The sequence below is a fragment of the Dermacentor albipictus genome, chromosome 1 (assembly GCF_038994185.2).
Source record: "Dermacentor albipictus isolate Rhodes 1998 colony chromosome 1, USDA_Dalb.pri_finalv2, whole genome shotgun sequence".
NCBI lineage: Eukaryota > Metazoa > Arthropoda > Arachnida > Ixodida > Ixodidae > Dermacentor > Dermacentor albipictus.
This window is the reverse complement of record NC_091821.1, coordinates 451,760,810-451,776,856: the sequence shown is the minus strand read 5'-3', so window position 1 is coordinate 451,776,856 and position 16,047 is coordinate 451,760,810. Positions and strand designations below refer to the sequence as shown.

Sequence of the window (16,047 nt, the reverse complement as noted above, 5' to 3'; positions counted from 1 at the left end):
TGAGACATATTAAATAATAGTAATACAGTAATAATAAATACAATATCAGCGGGCAAACCTCAAATTGATGTACTTTTATTGGCGCGGCTGTTTACACGAAGAGTAGGGGAGCCTATGCAATACAGGGCGTATTAAAGCTTTTATGGGTGCCAGGAATTTTGGCGCACCCGCATATCTCACGTCCACGTTAATCGGACTCGCGTGTAGTGATAACCTCGTCCGAGAAGTTCAAGCTTTACGCTAAGCCTTGCTATCGCATTCAGTGCTTCGCTCTTCGGGTGAAATTGCGCCTTTTTTTGCAGTTGTTCGTACATCGATTTGAAAGCAAATAGCTTTTTATGTTTTTTCGCCAATTTTAGTAGTGGGTGGACTCTGACCGTGGAGACAACGGCAGCAGCGATACAAAGGGCCGGTGCCATCGCGCAACCGGGTATCGCGGGGAGCGTTCGAAGGCAATCTAATAAAGGGAGCCTGAAACAATTTTGCTGATATTGTACAAATATACTGAGTCGTTTGGGTAGGTCCTTCTGATGATTAATTGACACATCTAAGTGCTGCGCGTAAAGCATGGAATTTATTACGAGGTTTTAAATATATTTGTGGTGACAGGTTCAAGCACGCCACTCGTCTGAGTTTTCAGCCGCCCCTGACCATGTAACGTGGGGTGACCATATGACGCCAGTTGGGCCAGGTACCCGATTGGATTTCCAAGGCGCATCATCAGAAAATTTTCCAACTTTATGGCGAACAGATGCTGTTTGTAATCGTGGAAATTGTTGTTAGTTAGTTTCTCTATAAAAAGTAACAGAAAGAGAATGCACACGCACAATTTATCACTGCTCTTCAGACTTCCGCCACGCAGCAAGTGTCGTCTGCTTGTCTTACATTGTGCTCGGTGTTGACGAGAGCTCCGCGATCTGTGTTGGTCCCGATCTTTCCTTTCACGATCACCGTGGTTCACACTTGTTACGCTGTGGGCTGGAAGCGTAGCAACTGGCAATATGTCAAACTGCAGCATCGTATCCCTTCGTCTGGGTGCATCGCTCTCGCATATATGGCTCCAGTTTAGGCGAAGCGCATCTCGCGCAAGCCGAGAGACAGCGCCTGTTGCCTTTTCGACCGTGCTCGCGCACCACGCTACATTTGCTGGCAGCCGACGACGTGCTGCATATGACTCGGCCGTTGCGTGAGCCGAGAGGGAGCGTGACCTAGCAGCGCTTGTCCGCCGGCCATGACTCGTTGTTTTGTTTGCCAATAGATGACGCCAAAAGCGGACGTGCTTTCTTTAGCTGTCGGCTTTAGGCAGCCGCTGCAGAGCGCAGGCCACGCGCTCACGTGTTCCGCTTCATAGAGGACGACAATGTACTACATGCGCCCTGTACGTCAAGCGGTGGCAGATTTTATATTCTAAAAGCTACGAAGGAGCCTTTTTACGCGCAGAAATGCCATAGAGTTAAGTATGATGGCACCCGATGACTACCGGCATCTCGTTTCTTCGTTTAGACATTGACGGCAACATTCACTACGCGACTAGCACACCTGCAGCCTTCACATACTAAGGCTGCTATAACCAGCAAATTCGGCGATGTTTCACTACAGTTCTTTTATTCGCTTGAGTTAACAACAATACTTACACCTCGGTGGGATGTTTATTCGATGCCGTAAGTGTAATTATTTCCTAAAGATACAATTATGACCACCAACAATCACAGCTAAAGCAGACGCGTGCTTTCCCCTACCAGGAAACGCAATCCTCACTCAAATATATCGCTGTTCAAACATGATGAACTCTGGATAAAATATTGAGATACCTCATGCAGACGTAGACTAAAATGGCATCCTAGGCTTATAAGATGTATTTATTGCTTGCTGTTCGTTTCGCTTACCGATCATTATTTTGCGGCGGTGGGTCAAGTAGTCTTGAGGAAAGCGTGAATCTTAAATTTGCCCAAAGCAGCAGTCATTGTTGCTAATATGAATATAATAATGAGTTCGAGCAGAAGCGGCATATTCTGTAGCAGGCAGCGTATACTTTTGTGCTTGCAGTTCAGCCAGCTAAAACATCCCAGCAATAGGACTTAGCGTTTGAAATAAACTAAATGCGTAATTTTTCTTTTGACGTTTTCTGCATCAGAAGTGTTGAAATGTTTTTTAAGTGTGGATATTTGCACGTGTTTCGGCACCTGTCCGCGGCAAGTCTTCGAAATTCCGTGTTGAAGGCAGTGACGTCATCTTTGTTATGGTTCATGCTATGCCTACACTGAAAACCGAAATTTTGAAGCCGACTTTACGAATGTTTATATACGTAAGTCCTCCTTGGCAATGTTGTTGTTATTATTATTATTATTATTATTATTATTATTATTATTATTATTTGTTTTGAACGCATATGCACATATACACAGCTAACAGGAAAGGGAAAGCGAGAAGCAGGCTGGCAACTGTCACCGGAAGGCGCACAACGCCTGCCTACTCTTCTGAAGGGAGTTGACCGCAACACAGAAATGGAAGATAAGAAGGAGGGTTACTGGCATTCGCCAGTCATCATCATCATCATCAGCCTGGTTACGCCCACTGCAGGGCAAAGGCCTCTCCCATATTTCTCCAACAACCCCGGTCATGTGCTAATTGTGGCCATGCCGTCCCTGCAAACTTCTTAATCTCATCCGCCCACCTAACTTTCTGCCGCCCCCTGCTACGCTTCCCTTCCCTTGGGATCCAGTCCGTAACCCTTAATGACCATCGGTTATCTTCCCTCCTCTTTACATGTCCTGCCCATGCCCATTTCTTTTTCTTGATTTCAACTAAGATGTCATTAACTCGCGTTTGTGCCCTCACCCAATCTGCTCTTTTCTTATCCCTTAACGTTACACCTATCATTCTTCTTTCCATTGCTCGTTGTGTCGTCCTTAATTTGAGTAGTACCCTTTTCGTAAGCCTCCAGGTTTCTGCCCCGTAAGTGAGTACTGGTAAGACACAGCTATTATATACTTTTCTCTTGAGGGAAAATGGCAACCTGCTGTTCATGATTTGGGAATGCCTGCCAAACGCACCCCAGCCCATTCTTATTCTTCTGATTATTTCCGTCTCATGATCCGGATCCGCCGTCGATACCTGTCCTAAGTAGATGTATTCCCTTACGACTTCCAGTGTCTCGCTGCCTATTGTAAATTGCTGTTGTCTCCCGAGACAGTTAAGCATTACTTTAGTTTTCTGCAGATTAATTTTTAGACCCACTCGTCTGCTTTGCCTCTCGAGGTCAGTGAGCATGCATTGCAATTGGTCCCCTGAGTTACTAAACAAGGCAATATCATCAGCGAATCGCAAGTTACTAAGGTATTCTCCATCAACTTTTATCCCCAATTCTTCCCAATCCAGGTCTCTGAATACCTCCTGTAAACACGCTGTGAATAGCATTGGAGATATCGTATCTCCCTGCCTGACGCCTTTCTTTATTGGGATATTGTTGCTTGCTTCGCCAGTAACCTTCACTAATGCTTTGTTTAGCATAAGTATTGGCTAAAAATGTGGTCTGGTGAGCAATTTAGCGAAAGTCTTTTTTTATGTATACGGGACACGGTCTATACCCGAGATTGTCATCCACTGATAGCCATCATCAGCCGCGAAACAGCTACCGCCAGTGTTAGAAGTTTTACGATTGTGTTCTGGCTAGTAGGTAATGATCCAGCAATCGTGTTGCGGTCTTCTTCTTGAACCAATCGGACGCCACGCTCTCATCTTTCCCTCTCATTTGTCCACGCAGAAAACGCGTCACGGTTCTGCTCAGCCGCCGGCATCTGGGCCAGCAAATCGGATTACTCCCATTGTGTTCCACTCTTCGAGGTGGAAAGGCCGGTGAGTATGAAACAGTGCCGTTACATTTTGCATGAGCTGTTTCGTCAGTGAATGGTGTGTGTGTTTTTCTCGCGCAGTTTACCAGGTCGCGGGTTCGAATCCCGGCCACGGCGGCCGCATTTCGATGGGGGCGAAATACGAAAACACCCCTGTACTTAGGTTTAGGTGCACGTTAGAGAACTCCAGGTGGCCTAAATATTCGGAGTCCCTCACTACGGCGTTCCTCATAATCAGAAAGTGGTTTTAGCCCGTAAAACCCCATAATTAATTATCGCGCAATTTGCGATGCGGAAAATCGCGGACGTCATTACTCATTCTCAGACAAGGCTTACTGCGAAGACGTTGCTGCTCTAAACGAAATCGTGGCTCGACCTCATATGGGATCCGTGAATAGTGAACTCACGTACAGGAACAACCTTGTGTTCGGCGCTCCCATTCCTTTGTTTCAGGGAAGTTGAGACACATTCGATGTTGCATAAGCAGAGCAAGATGTTCTAAACTGCTATATCGATTACGCTAGAAACCAAGGTAAGAAAATTATGATGATGTATGGCGTTTAATGGCGCAAGGCCCAGTTATTGCCTAAGAGCGCCGTGACATATGGTAATGAACTGGGCAAGTAATATGTATGAAATCATCAAACTGAGTTGCAAACGTAGATGTGATGCGGCTGTAAGGAGGCCTAAAACCAGGTTGCTGTAAACTGCGTAAAATATGTGAGCATCAAAATAATGAAAATTACTCATGATATAAGAGGGCATAGAAGTTGTGATAAGTTGTGATAGCTGTGACTCATGAAAGAGGGTATGAAGAAGTGATACCATAGGTTGCATACACGCTTTGCTGCTTCCACAGGGCTAGTCATATTTTCGGCTGTCCCTATTTAATCATATTCTCCGCACTACGCTTCTTTTGCACAGTATTTCGCTTTTCCTGCAATCTCGTCTAGAAATATATCTGTACACAACCCAACAAAGACGTACCTTTAATTAAGGGAAAACCACACATCCATCCACTCGTAGCAATTGCAACAAAGGAAACCTATATGGGTTCCTTGAAAGAAAAACCTCGCAGTTGGAGAAATATTCGTTTTGGTCCGGGACCTCGAGCCCGGCACCACCGCTTTTCCAAAGCAGCCGCTCTACCATTTGCGCTAACCAGGTGGCTAGCAGATAGCAATGAGAAATCGAATGCGTCAACAACTCGAAGCAAAGTCAAGAGAGACAAGAAAGTTTGACGTAATAGTTCTGACAGCTGAGATGTATGAAGAATTATATATATATATATATATATATATATATATATATATATATATAGGAGCACGTTATATACTGCTCGGCTAACCTAGACCTTCTAAGAACCGCATGAGCACAAAAATAAAATAAGATAATTGCTTTGGCGCTCTGCTCTTGCTGCACTGATAAGGTGCTTTCAATGGGTACGTCTGTTTCCTTAGGCGTCATTTGAGACAAGTCACTCGAGTGTGAGCGGATGCGTGGAGGCGAGCGCCATCTCGAGGTGGTGCAAGGAACCCAGCAGCGCACGCGCTGCGTGCACTCTGCTTTGACGGGTTGGCCTATTCGACAAGAAAATGGCCAGGCCACTGGCACGCTAACGAAACCCGGCGAGGTTCACAAAGAACTATGAAAATATTTCCTTCGCAATGTGTCCTACCCTGTAATATCTGTAGCTGCTAGGGCATTGTACCTGCGGCGCAAAAGCGTTGCATCGCGTGCTCCGACACGCCAACATGTCGCCCACACGTATTGTTAGAGCACTCTGCGAGGAGCTTCAACGAAGTGCCAAGCCTTGCTATTGCTTTCCAAACTTCGCCCTTAAGGCATGACTGCCAAAGTTTTACAGCGTGACTGGTATTGCGACTACAGAAGGTCGCGAAAGCGGTATAGGTGTGTTTTCCTTGTGCCCCGTGACGACTAGACGATTCACTGTGATTACATCTGAATGAAATTTGGGAGCATGTTAGCAGGAGAAAAAGAGTCGTTTAAAGGCTGATAGCGTTATTGTTAACGCTTGCTAAGTTTCCTTGCACCCCTGAGAAAACCAAAGATTGCCTAATGCTTCATAAACCATGGCGGTAATCGGCCGGATGGCAATTGCCTTGGTATAACTCCCTTATTTTTTTTCTGTGACCTTGCTTTAGAAAGAATACACCATGGCATAATGCGCATGCAGTATTAGGACACATCTTTTTTTTCTGTACCACTTTATTGTTAACCTGATTGGTGCAGTACAACGAATATGCCTCATTGCAGAGTTCCCTTCCGCGGGACTAGCTATGGTGTGAATCACATAATGTATTTATTATTCATTTCCTACTATCGGAAATAAGCATCAGAACATGATTCCTACTGCGCATTACTATATATCATCGCATTGATTCAAAAATTTTATGAAGGAATATTTACTTTCCTCCTCAGTTACATTATGCTAATAAGTTCTGTTATTTCACGCCTACAGCCATTTGACTGCTTTATTATAATTGTTTCTTATTTAGCGAGATATACCGTGTGCGTGTATACCTTGTTCATATTTCGTACGTAATTTACAATGTTGGACCTACACTGTCTTGTTTAAAAAGTGTACATTGATGTATGTATAATATGCCCATTAGTTGATTGCAAAGCACTGAACGGGCAACAGGGCCTACATAAGGGAAAATATTCTCTGCCCTTTCGCTTGCCTTACAGGACCTTCACTTTGTCTACAACATTGCGTAATAATAGGAAATTATAATAAATAAAATACATTTTAGGCAACTTTAATGCTTTCTAAATGGCTATACAAAATATGTATTTTGTGAGCTTCTGATATTGATAAGTTTCTTCATATCTAGGTCTTGGCCCAGTGACGACATCGACCGACATATCTTGCCCTCTTTATTGCAGATAGATGGAACTACCCTGTACTACATAGGATATGGAATGTCCCTATGTGCACTAAGCATCGCCTTGTGGATCTTCATCTACTATAAGTGAGTACATATGCTGCTGCATAAAACGTAAGCTTTACCTGGCTTTCGTTAAAAAAAGGGACTAAATATTTACAAAAAAAAAGACTGGTATGTATACCAAACTGAAAAGAACATGCAGTTGGCAGAAATCATAAGCTGGTCTCAAATACCTACACGTGAAACACTGGAAATTCTTCTGAAGCTCATGTGCTGATTTGTTATGCTCTCATTTTCTGCGTTTACTTCTTTACCATATATTCTAATGCGGTGCATTCCTGGCCATTTTAAACCGGTTTCTTCGAATGATTATCTGGATATTTTCATAGGTTGATCCATAAGATAGCGCAGTAAAATATTGTAATGTCCCGGTCAAAAAAGAACAGGAAGAAGATCGAATGAAAAAAGTAAACAGTTGATCAATCTCGGATCCTGTTCCCACGTCTCTCATGCACTGGAAACATTAAGCAAATCACACTTAAAGATAAAGAAGAAGAAAAGTGAATGCTTTCAGAGAAAGGTGGCGTTCCTTGGCAGAGTCCTGGACGGCTTCACGAAAACGACAAAGGAATAGTCCGTGCAACGAATCAAGGAACCGCATTGGCCCTACGATGTTCACTCACTGCGTGTGTTCTTAGGAGTGGCAGGACATTTTAAAGCGTTCATTAAATACTTTGTCGCAATATCCAGGTGTCTTACAAGGCTCATTTAAAGGGAAGTTCCGTTTGTGTGGAGCGACGTATGCGACCATGCATATGAATAACTGGTATGCGCAATATCATCAGATCCACTCCTGATATTACCCAATTTTGCCGAACCCTTAGAGCTCTCCACTGACGCGTCCAGTTATGGCACAGGAGCAGTATTATAACAAATAGATTCAAACCACGACCGAAGCCACCAGTTAATAGTCATTGGCTAATATTCCTACACCTTTCAAAACGCAGAAGTAAATTACATGACCACGGAATACGAGGCCTTAGCAGTAGTGCTGGCGTTACGATACTCCACGAGTTATTTGGAGGGCCGTCAGTTCAAGTTTTTCACAGATAATCAGGCTTCTGAGCCTTGCACAACAGAAGGGAAGAGCGGCAAGGTGGATTAGCGAAATTCAGCCGTTCACTTTTGATGTTAGCCACGGACCTGGTGAAGAGCTACCTGACGCAGACGCGTTATCAAAATTGCACATACCGCCAATAAACTATCAAGGGGCACCAGTCGCAAAAGTATCGGATGACACTAAGAGATAAAATTAATCGACCGAACGTTTCTTGTCCCTCAAAGCTGCATATCTAAAATATTGTTTTTTGCTGGACATGATGGACTTTGGCGGACCTACTGGAAGATTCAGAAACGTTTAACGTTGAGGAACATGAAAGGTGATATACAGGCTTAAGTCAAGACCTGCCATCAATGCTAAGCTATCAAAGCCAAGTTATGTCCAAAAGAAAACCAGATAGTCATTCCTTTGTATTCAGATGTCCCCTTCGAAGTCGTTCATCTCAACTTCGCTGAATTCAAAAAGAAAAGGTAGGGTGTGCGCCGGACTCAGTCTTTTGTAGTGACTGTGAACCAGTGCACACGTATGGCGGCAGCCAAACCTGAAAGAAAAGACACAAACAGTGTGGTTGCAGTGATGGAAAGAGAGATGTTTAGACAAACGAAGGTGATTGTCTCTGATAATGGACCTGCATTCCGCAGCGAAGGCTCTGCCAGTGGGGAGCAAAAAAGGCTGTCACTTTGATATTTTCGGCACCATACCACCCGGAAGAAAATGCCGGAACACCTCAAAGATATTCATTTGTATACACGCAGAATTTCGTGGAGGAGAGAAGTGTGCTCTGTAGGCAGCGGTTAGGCGCTACAATCGATATCACACAGCTGGACTTGGCTGTAGCCATCAGTTTGCTGTCTTTCAGAAGGCGACGTGTTTACCAGCAGATTACGAACTAGGCATAGTAGGGAAGTTCCACATTCCAGAACACAGCAAGACGTTAGGGGAATACAATAGGTATAAACTTACAATGAAGAAATGCTGCCACCCGCGCCATGCAACTCACAGGCCCAACATACAACCTGGAAACATCGTGCTTGTACAAAATGGTATTGGCCGTTCGAAAAATGCTTTCGCGGGTCCTGATGTTGTCCTCAAAACGGTGAAAGTGCAAGGTGCACTGAAGTCGGTGCGCTTGGAAGGACCAGCATGCAGGATAGAAGTTACAACTGTAGGTAGCTTATTGCCTTACCATCCAGAGAAAGATGACAGTAACAGACCCGGATGACGTAATGTCCCGGTCAAAGGATAAGAGGAAGAAAAGTTAGAATGGAAACAGTAAACAGTTGATCAGTTTCGGATCCCTTAATTAAAAAAAAATTTTAGCCGATCAAGAAAGTAGATGTGGACCACTCCGTTTGGCATGCGCTGAAATCTAAGTTGCCAACCGTGGTTGCTTAGTGGCTATAGTGTTGGGCTGCTAAGCACAAGGTCGTGGGATCCAATGGCGGCCATGGCGGCCACATCTAGAATGGGCCGAAATGTGAAAACACCCGTGTTCCTAGACTTAGGTGCGCGTTAAAGAACCCCAGGTAGTCCAAATTTCCGGAGCCCCACACTACGTCTGGCCTGATAATCAGATCGTCGTTTTGGCACGTAAAGCGAGTACTTTAATCAATTTTGAAATCAATGTATTGAAAAAATTGCATAATGAGCCCATACATATGATTCGCCTTAGTCGGTTTACTTGAACACCTGTCTTCATTTCAGCATACATAATGAATCGCTTACATCATAAGAGCTAAACTTGTAAGATTTTGTGTGTCCGCTCGAGTGTGGTCCCGCTCTGCTTGGGTTGCTCCTAGAACATACTATACTGCATCTCACAAGCTCGTTGCACTACCGCCGAAGGTAGGAGGAGTACACACGCAATACCTTGCAGAGTGGTAGGTATGTAGTTCCGGGCGTCACTGGCTGATTAGTGGCTACACTGGAGTGTTTTATTTTTGCTCGCTGGATGACACGGTAAAGTGATGCGTAACATGTTAGGATGTGTGCGCGTGTACGATCGTATACCGTGAATTACTCTGGCAGTTACCGCCGGTAACCGTCCTACCCACCCTGACAGCGGCAATATGGCACCTCATCGAGCGCCGACCACTCGCTTGGATTCGAATTCGCGCTTCTTGTTGCTATCCGCCTTGTCAGCAAGAAACAAGTGGCAAAATCCGTCATCGATATGTCTCATCTCAAGCTGAAGTCAAATCATTAGGTAAATTTTATTGTAATTTTTATATGGGTTGTTTGTTTTCACGCTGCTACAATTACAGGCACGCTACCGAGCCGTAAAACTGTTTTTTATTTATTTATTTATTTATTTATTTATTTATTTATTTATTTATTTATTTATTTATTTCACATAACCTCAAGCTCCAAGGCATTATAGAGGGAAGCGGGGCATATGCGAAAAACAATAACAACTATTACCACAAGTTCATATAATGCAAGCGACATGCGCATTGGACGTAATCATTAAGAAATCAAACAACAAGAATACTATGACATTCAAATTATGCAAACTTAGCGACATCTGAACTGGACAAAAGAAAAATACGGTGCGACAGCGCTTGCGTAAATGCATGGTCACAGTTGAAGAAATGCAAAGAAGGTTCGGCGGAAAAGGGCGTTGTCTTCGAGTGACACAATATCATCAGGAAGGTGGTTCCAGTTGTTTTTTGTATGTGGAATACATAAATATAAAAGCCTGTTTATGTGACAAAAAGTGCCTCTTACTACATGATGGTAATGAACTAGAGATGACAGTAAGTAGGCGCTAGAATGAGCTCACTGCCGAGGATATGATGATTTCTAGTTAGCAGGTGCTGTCACAGCATTAGCACTGGTGATGCGCTGATGATGCGCAATGCTATATATTCCTAATTGTTTACTGCATCTTTATGGTACGTGGTGACGGTACCGAGCAAACGCCAAGTAGACACCTAGCAAACACTGGCGCAGGTGAATATTAGTAAGGGCATTCACCCGTACTACTTGCTAAGGAGGCTGCAAGGTAGCTGTAGGAAACTCGAACAGGTAAAGCGAAGCCCTGCTGTCGCATGCATGTAAACGTAGCGTATGGTCACGGAGTCAAAACATCTTTTGCCTCAATCCACCAACAGCGGAGCATGTAACAGGATGGCAAGCAGACGCTGAGCAGATGACGCGGCGCGGTTGCGCACATCTGGAGGAGCATTCGGCCTCCTTATTAACTAAGAATTCGTGTAGCATCCACAGTGCTGCAACCAGTTTGTGAGATGGAGTACAGAGACGCACAATGCAGACGCTGCGCCCTGAGATTTCTACAGACGCACATACCCAGTGCCACAGGGTGTGAACTCCTGGGGTCTATGAGTTTCTACACGCACGCACGCACACGCACACTCACAGACACGCACATACATACATACATACATACATACATACATACATACATACATACATACATACATACATACATACATACATACATACATACATACATACATACATACATACATACATACATACATACATACATACATACATACATACATACATACATACATACATACATACATACATACATACATACATACATACATACATACATACATACATACATACAATACGTAGTGCTTCAATGACAGAGAACTCCGTGAGCCGCACTACGCATCAATTTGCGACTCCTCGCACAAGCATTAACCGTTCTATTCTCTGACATAGAATGATTATGATTGTGTAGAAGGTAAGTGGTGAGTGTAAATTCATTTGATCACTATAGCACGTTTAGACGGACCTCTAAAATCCTTATTGCTTCAACTCGCAACTTAAGGCCAGTTATACCATAAAATGAACAAAAAGCAGCGCGGCAAATTTTTGAAAAGTAAGAGTTCGTCAAATGAGATGATGTCCCATTGGCCAGGTCAAGAAAACCTCATCTGTATTTATTTTCCCATGACTTAACTTTTGTGCCGAGTTTCTGCAGGCAGAGAGCTATAAGGGAAGAATGGAACAGCTAGTCCCATCCATTCAAAGAAAAAAAAAACGAGTATGTGCCTCGTGCGCTGGTGCTACTAGCGCCACCACGAGGTCAAGCGGAGAAGTTTTTTCCTGTTCACTAGAAGGCACTTTAGAAGCGAAGCTACTGGCCGATCTCACCAGTCCGGTCCGAGAAAGGTCCACCGCTGGGAATTGTTAGGTTGACTTCGCATTTACAGCTGTAATTCGGCTTAAAAAATAGGGGCAAGACTTTCTGATTCGCCCTCGTTCGTTCTTAGAAGAATGGCAGATCTTGTAAAGCAGTTCGTCACTTGACTTGCGAGCAGTTCTGTTTGTCAGTACATGTATTTGTGATTGGTTTTGCTTGTTCTTTGTTTGTGAAAGCTGGCAGGAAACTCCCGAACCTTGTGTTGTCAGACAGGAAACTCAAAGATTTCGCCCCGGGTTCCCTCTCGAAGAAAGAAAGTTGATAGTTACTTTAGATGCGCTAAGGAGCATGAAGGCGAAGGTCTGAGCGCTCACGAGAGATCCATTAAATTACTTAAAATTTTAATTCGAATGCGTTATCACTTCCTATTACTTGTTTTCTCCCACCAAATTTCATGAGTTCAAGAGCATTGATTAACTCCACCTTAATTACCTATGACTTGATTATTTTCGACTTAGTTTACATCAAGGATCCTGAGGTCGACTCCCGTCAATGGTCGTGGGTTGCAAATGGTGGCATCATCAATTTTGGTGCCACTCAGTTTTGATCTCAGCAAGAGGGGAGGGATTGACTCCTAAAAAAGGTCGTGTTTTTGAGTGCAATAAATAACTTTGCCTTAGTTAACACTAAATGTCCTGGATTCGACTGCCGCCAGTGGTCAAGGCTTCGACCATTAATGGTGGCACTATCAGTTTTGGTGCCATTGAATTTTGATCCCACCAAAAGTCGTGTGTTTGAGTGCCTTAACTATATTTAAAAGCCTGTGCATGAAGTAACTTCGCCTTAATTAACACGAAACGTCGTGGGTGTGACTTCTACCAATGGTCGTGGGTACGACCACAAATGATGGCACCACCAAGTTTGGTGCCATTGAATTTTGGTCCCAACAAAGCTCGAGGGTCCGACTCCCACCAAAAGTTGTGGGTTTTAGTGCCTTAATTAGCTTTGCGTTAATTGACACCAAAGGTCGTGGGTTGACCCCTACCAAAGGTCGGGAGCTGGAGTTCCACCAATAGTCATGGGTGGCACCATCAATTTTGGTGCCACCCAATTTCGGTGCCATAACACCAGACGCTCAATTTTTCGATAACTCCGGCAAGGCATTTTTCGCGCAATGAATCACTTAAGGCTTTCCCCCTAATAACACTCAATTTTTAAGGCTCTAATTAAAAACGCAGGATGATAAGTATACATTTGTTTTTGCAAATGTTTCACTGTATCTCGTGCGACCGTCGCTATAGACGAGGTATCTTTACGCAGTTTTGTTCATATTCGGAAGTATACCCAGCGCATGCCCCTGTATGCTCCGTCAACTACGTACTGCTGTAGGTACCACTATATTCTGTACATATTTGGCGCGCATACAAAAACATGGAAAAATAAAAAAAAGACATGTTCATCAAGCACATCGCGTAGTAACAATACAACAGTTGGCCTTCGCTCAGAAATACTGCACATGGGTAGAAAAATCGTAAAGAGAACGTCGTGGCAACGTAGAATGTACAATTTAATTTGCATACTTTGACCCACTACGCTAGAATAGTGGGTACATAAAAAATAGTTATCGAACATGTAGCAAATAGGTAGAAGGCTACAGACAGTCTTTTAGTAAGTTGCGGCGTGATTAATGAAATTGGTTCTTTGATTGTGTCAAAAGCTCGATGGCAGGGAGTTCCACTGTGTAATTGGTAAAACTAGCTGTGAGTTGCGGTATATATTATTTATTCGTGCATGACAATCTTGGGATAGCTTGGTATCAATGCTCCACGCGTTATGACGTACGAAGTGCTGGCAAAATATGCGCAAGCGCAAGATGAATGTTTCCATGGAATAGTGAATGGAAAAAATGATAGCTGGGCGAACTTTCTGCGCCATTATAAGCGGGTTGATATAAAGGGATTCATTTAAAGCAGATAAGCTTTGATATCATGATTATAATGATAGTCTGAAATCGGCTGTTCATTCTGCGCTGCTTCGAACAAATTTATAAGATGAGCTTTCTGGGCATGCCCGATGAGGGAAGGAAATTCCGAAGAAGATGGGCTCCACGAAATGTACTAGTGGAGCCTTGCGTTCTTACTAGCAATATGCAGCGAAAATTACAGAAACCCGAACATTTTAGAAGCCTTTGAATTTAGAACTTTGTCTGTGTTGTCCAGATTATAATCGAGTTCAATATAGCACATTGAACCCCGTATACTTATGCGAGGGCACCAAATCGATAGTGATGTCACTTATCTTGTGCGCATATAGTAGTTACGGTGTGTGTTATCAACGGAGCAATATTTCGCATCTTTAGTGTTCTGTACGTTTTGCATCCGTTTGCCATTTTTTACTGCGTTTCGTAACCAAGAAACTTGGCAACTTCTACTCATATATTATGGACAGGTTGTGCTTGCCTCTATTTTCTGTAGGCTGACATTCCACCTGCAATTGTCAAATCTTTACATTATATAATAACAGGGCTCATTGAGCATGGCGGGAATAGACGTTACAGTATCCGTTTCCTCCTTGTTTCTTTTCTTTGGAATGCACAGGGAGCTGCGCTGTCTACGGAATACTATCCACGTCAACCTCATGGTCACCTACTTCCTTATTTCCATCACCTGGATGACCACGGCAACACTGCAGTCTGTACCTTCACCTGCGTACCATAAGGTAGGTGATTTCTGCGTAAGTCCGAAATATCTGCAAATGTAACGTTTGACAAGTGAGCGGTCACTTGAGACTGGGCGAACAGAACTCGTCAACCGTAGGTACGAGCACACGGCTTCAGGCAGCATGCAGCAACACGTGAGGGTTCGACGCATGTTATACAACGTAGTAATGATGCTCCTGGGTAATATACGTGTCGTGTCACGTGCCCCCGAAAATTTTCGAGTGCGTTCGTTTTGACAAATATGCGTCGGAGGAGTTCTGCCGGTTTCTAGCAAACACAGTGAAGGATCCAGAGGAAATTCCTGTTGCCTTTTCGGAGCTGGTGACCGTCGACATCATCAGCAGGGAGTCGCCCCTTCAGCTGCGCTGCAGGCCATAAGCAACCCCTCCCTTTGTCCTTAGCCCGAAAGATATGAATTTGACAATGTTTTTTTGAGAACCATGTCCTCAGAAGCACTTTGTAAAACATATTAACCCATTGAATGCGTTTCCCCACGGCCTATTTGTTCTGGGTTTTGAATGACCAGTCCAGCTCGGCTTCTTCCTCTAGTTACAACTGGAATGCCGCCTCTGTGAGTTTAAATGATAGACCCTTCGGATGTCTTTCTATGTGTCTTAAAGTTGTGCGTGTATTTTTCCTTTAAAGTGAGCGCGTGTTATTTATACACTGGTTCTTTTATACCCGCTGCGAGAAATGGCGACTACGAATCACAATCTATTAATGCAAAAGCATTACATGCCCCATTCGCGAAAATCTAGTGGCGTCGACATGACCCTATAATGGTATAAAAAAAAGCCGACGGTGCAAAGCCTGAAAACACGCCAAATAAATGCTCGAGTTGATGTCAAATTTCGCACAGGGTGGTTTCTGAAAACGAAGTAAGCTAACTGTATTGAAAATAAATTTTGGTGAACTTCGGGCTCGGTGCGAATGGAACCGGGGCCTCCGGATTGTGACACGAGCACTCTTCCCTGACGCCAAGGCGGCTGCACCGTTCTGCGCTGAATAAAGGTGTGCCTAGTGCGTGTTTCTTTGCACACGTTACGTAGCAGCCATATGGCTTACTAAAGGTGTGGCCTAATCATGCGTCATTGGGCAATTGATGCGCACTGAATGGGAGGGATGTGGTGCCACGGCGGTAGTGTATAACATGAGCGCAGTAAGGACGCTCCAAGGTCTAGAAACGGTATAATGCTTTCGCATTCTGGCATGTAAGCAGTCTTAAAGGGACACTAAAGCGAAACAATAAATCAATTTAGACTAATGAAGCATTGCTTGAGAACCCTGCAGGCAGTCATTTCAGAAAGATAGTTTGATTATTAGAT

General features: G+C 43.9%; 1 protein-coding gene across 1 annotated transcript in view; it reads left to right on the top strand.

Annotated features, from left to right (window-relative positions):
• The window catches only part of LOC135911076 (diuretic hormone receptor-like), a 233,718-nt gene that overhangs the window by 160,635 nt on the left and 57,036 nt on the right, over positions 1-16,047 (top strand). The window contains exons 4-6 of the mRNA XM_065443177.2: positions 3,764-3,855; positions 6,762-6,847; positions 14,601-14,721. Coding sequence (XP_065299249.2) covers positions 3,764-3,855; positions 6,762-6,847; positions 14,601-14,721 — 299 coding nt within the window. The remainder of the gene's footprint in view (positions 1-3,763; positions 3,856-6,761; positions 6,848-14,600; positions 14,722-16,047) is intronic.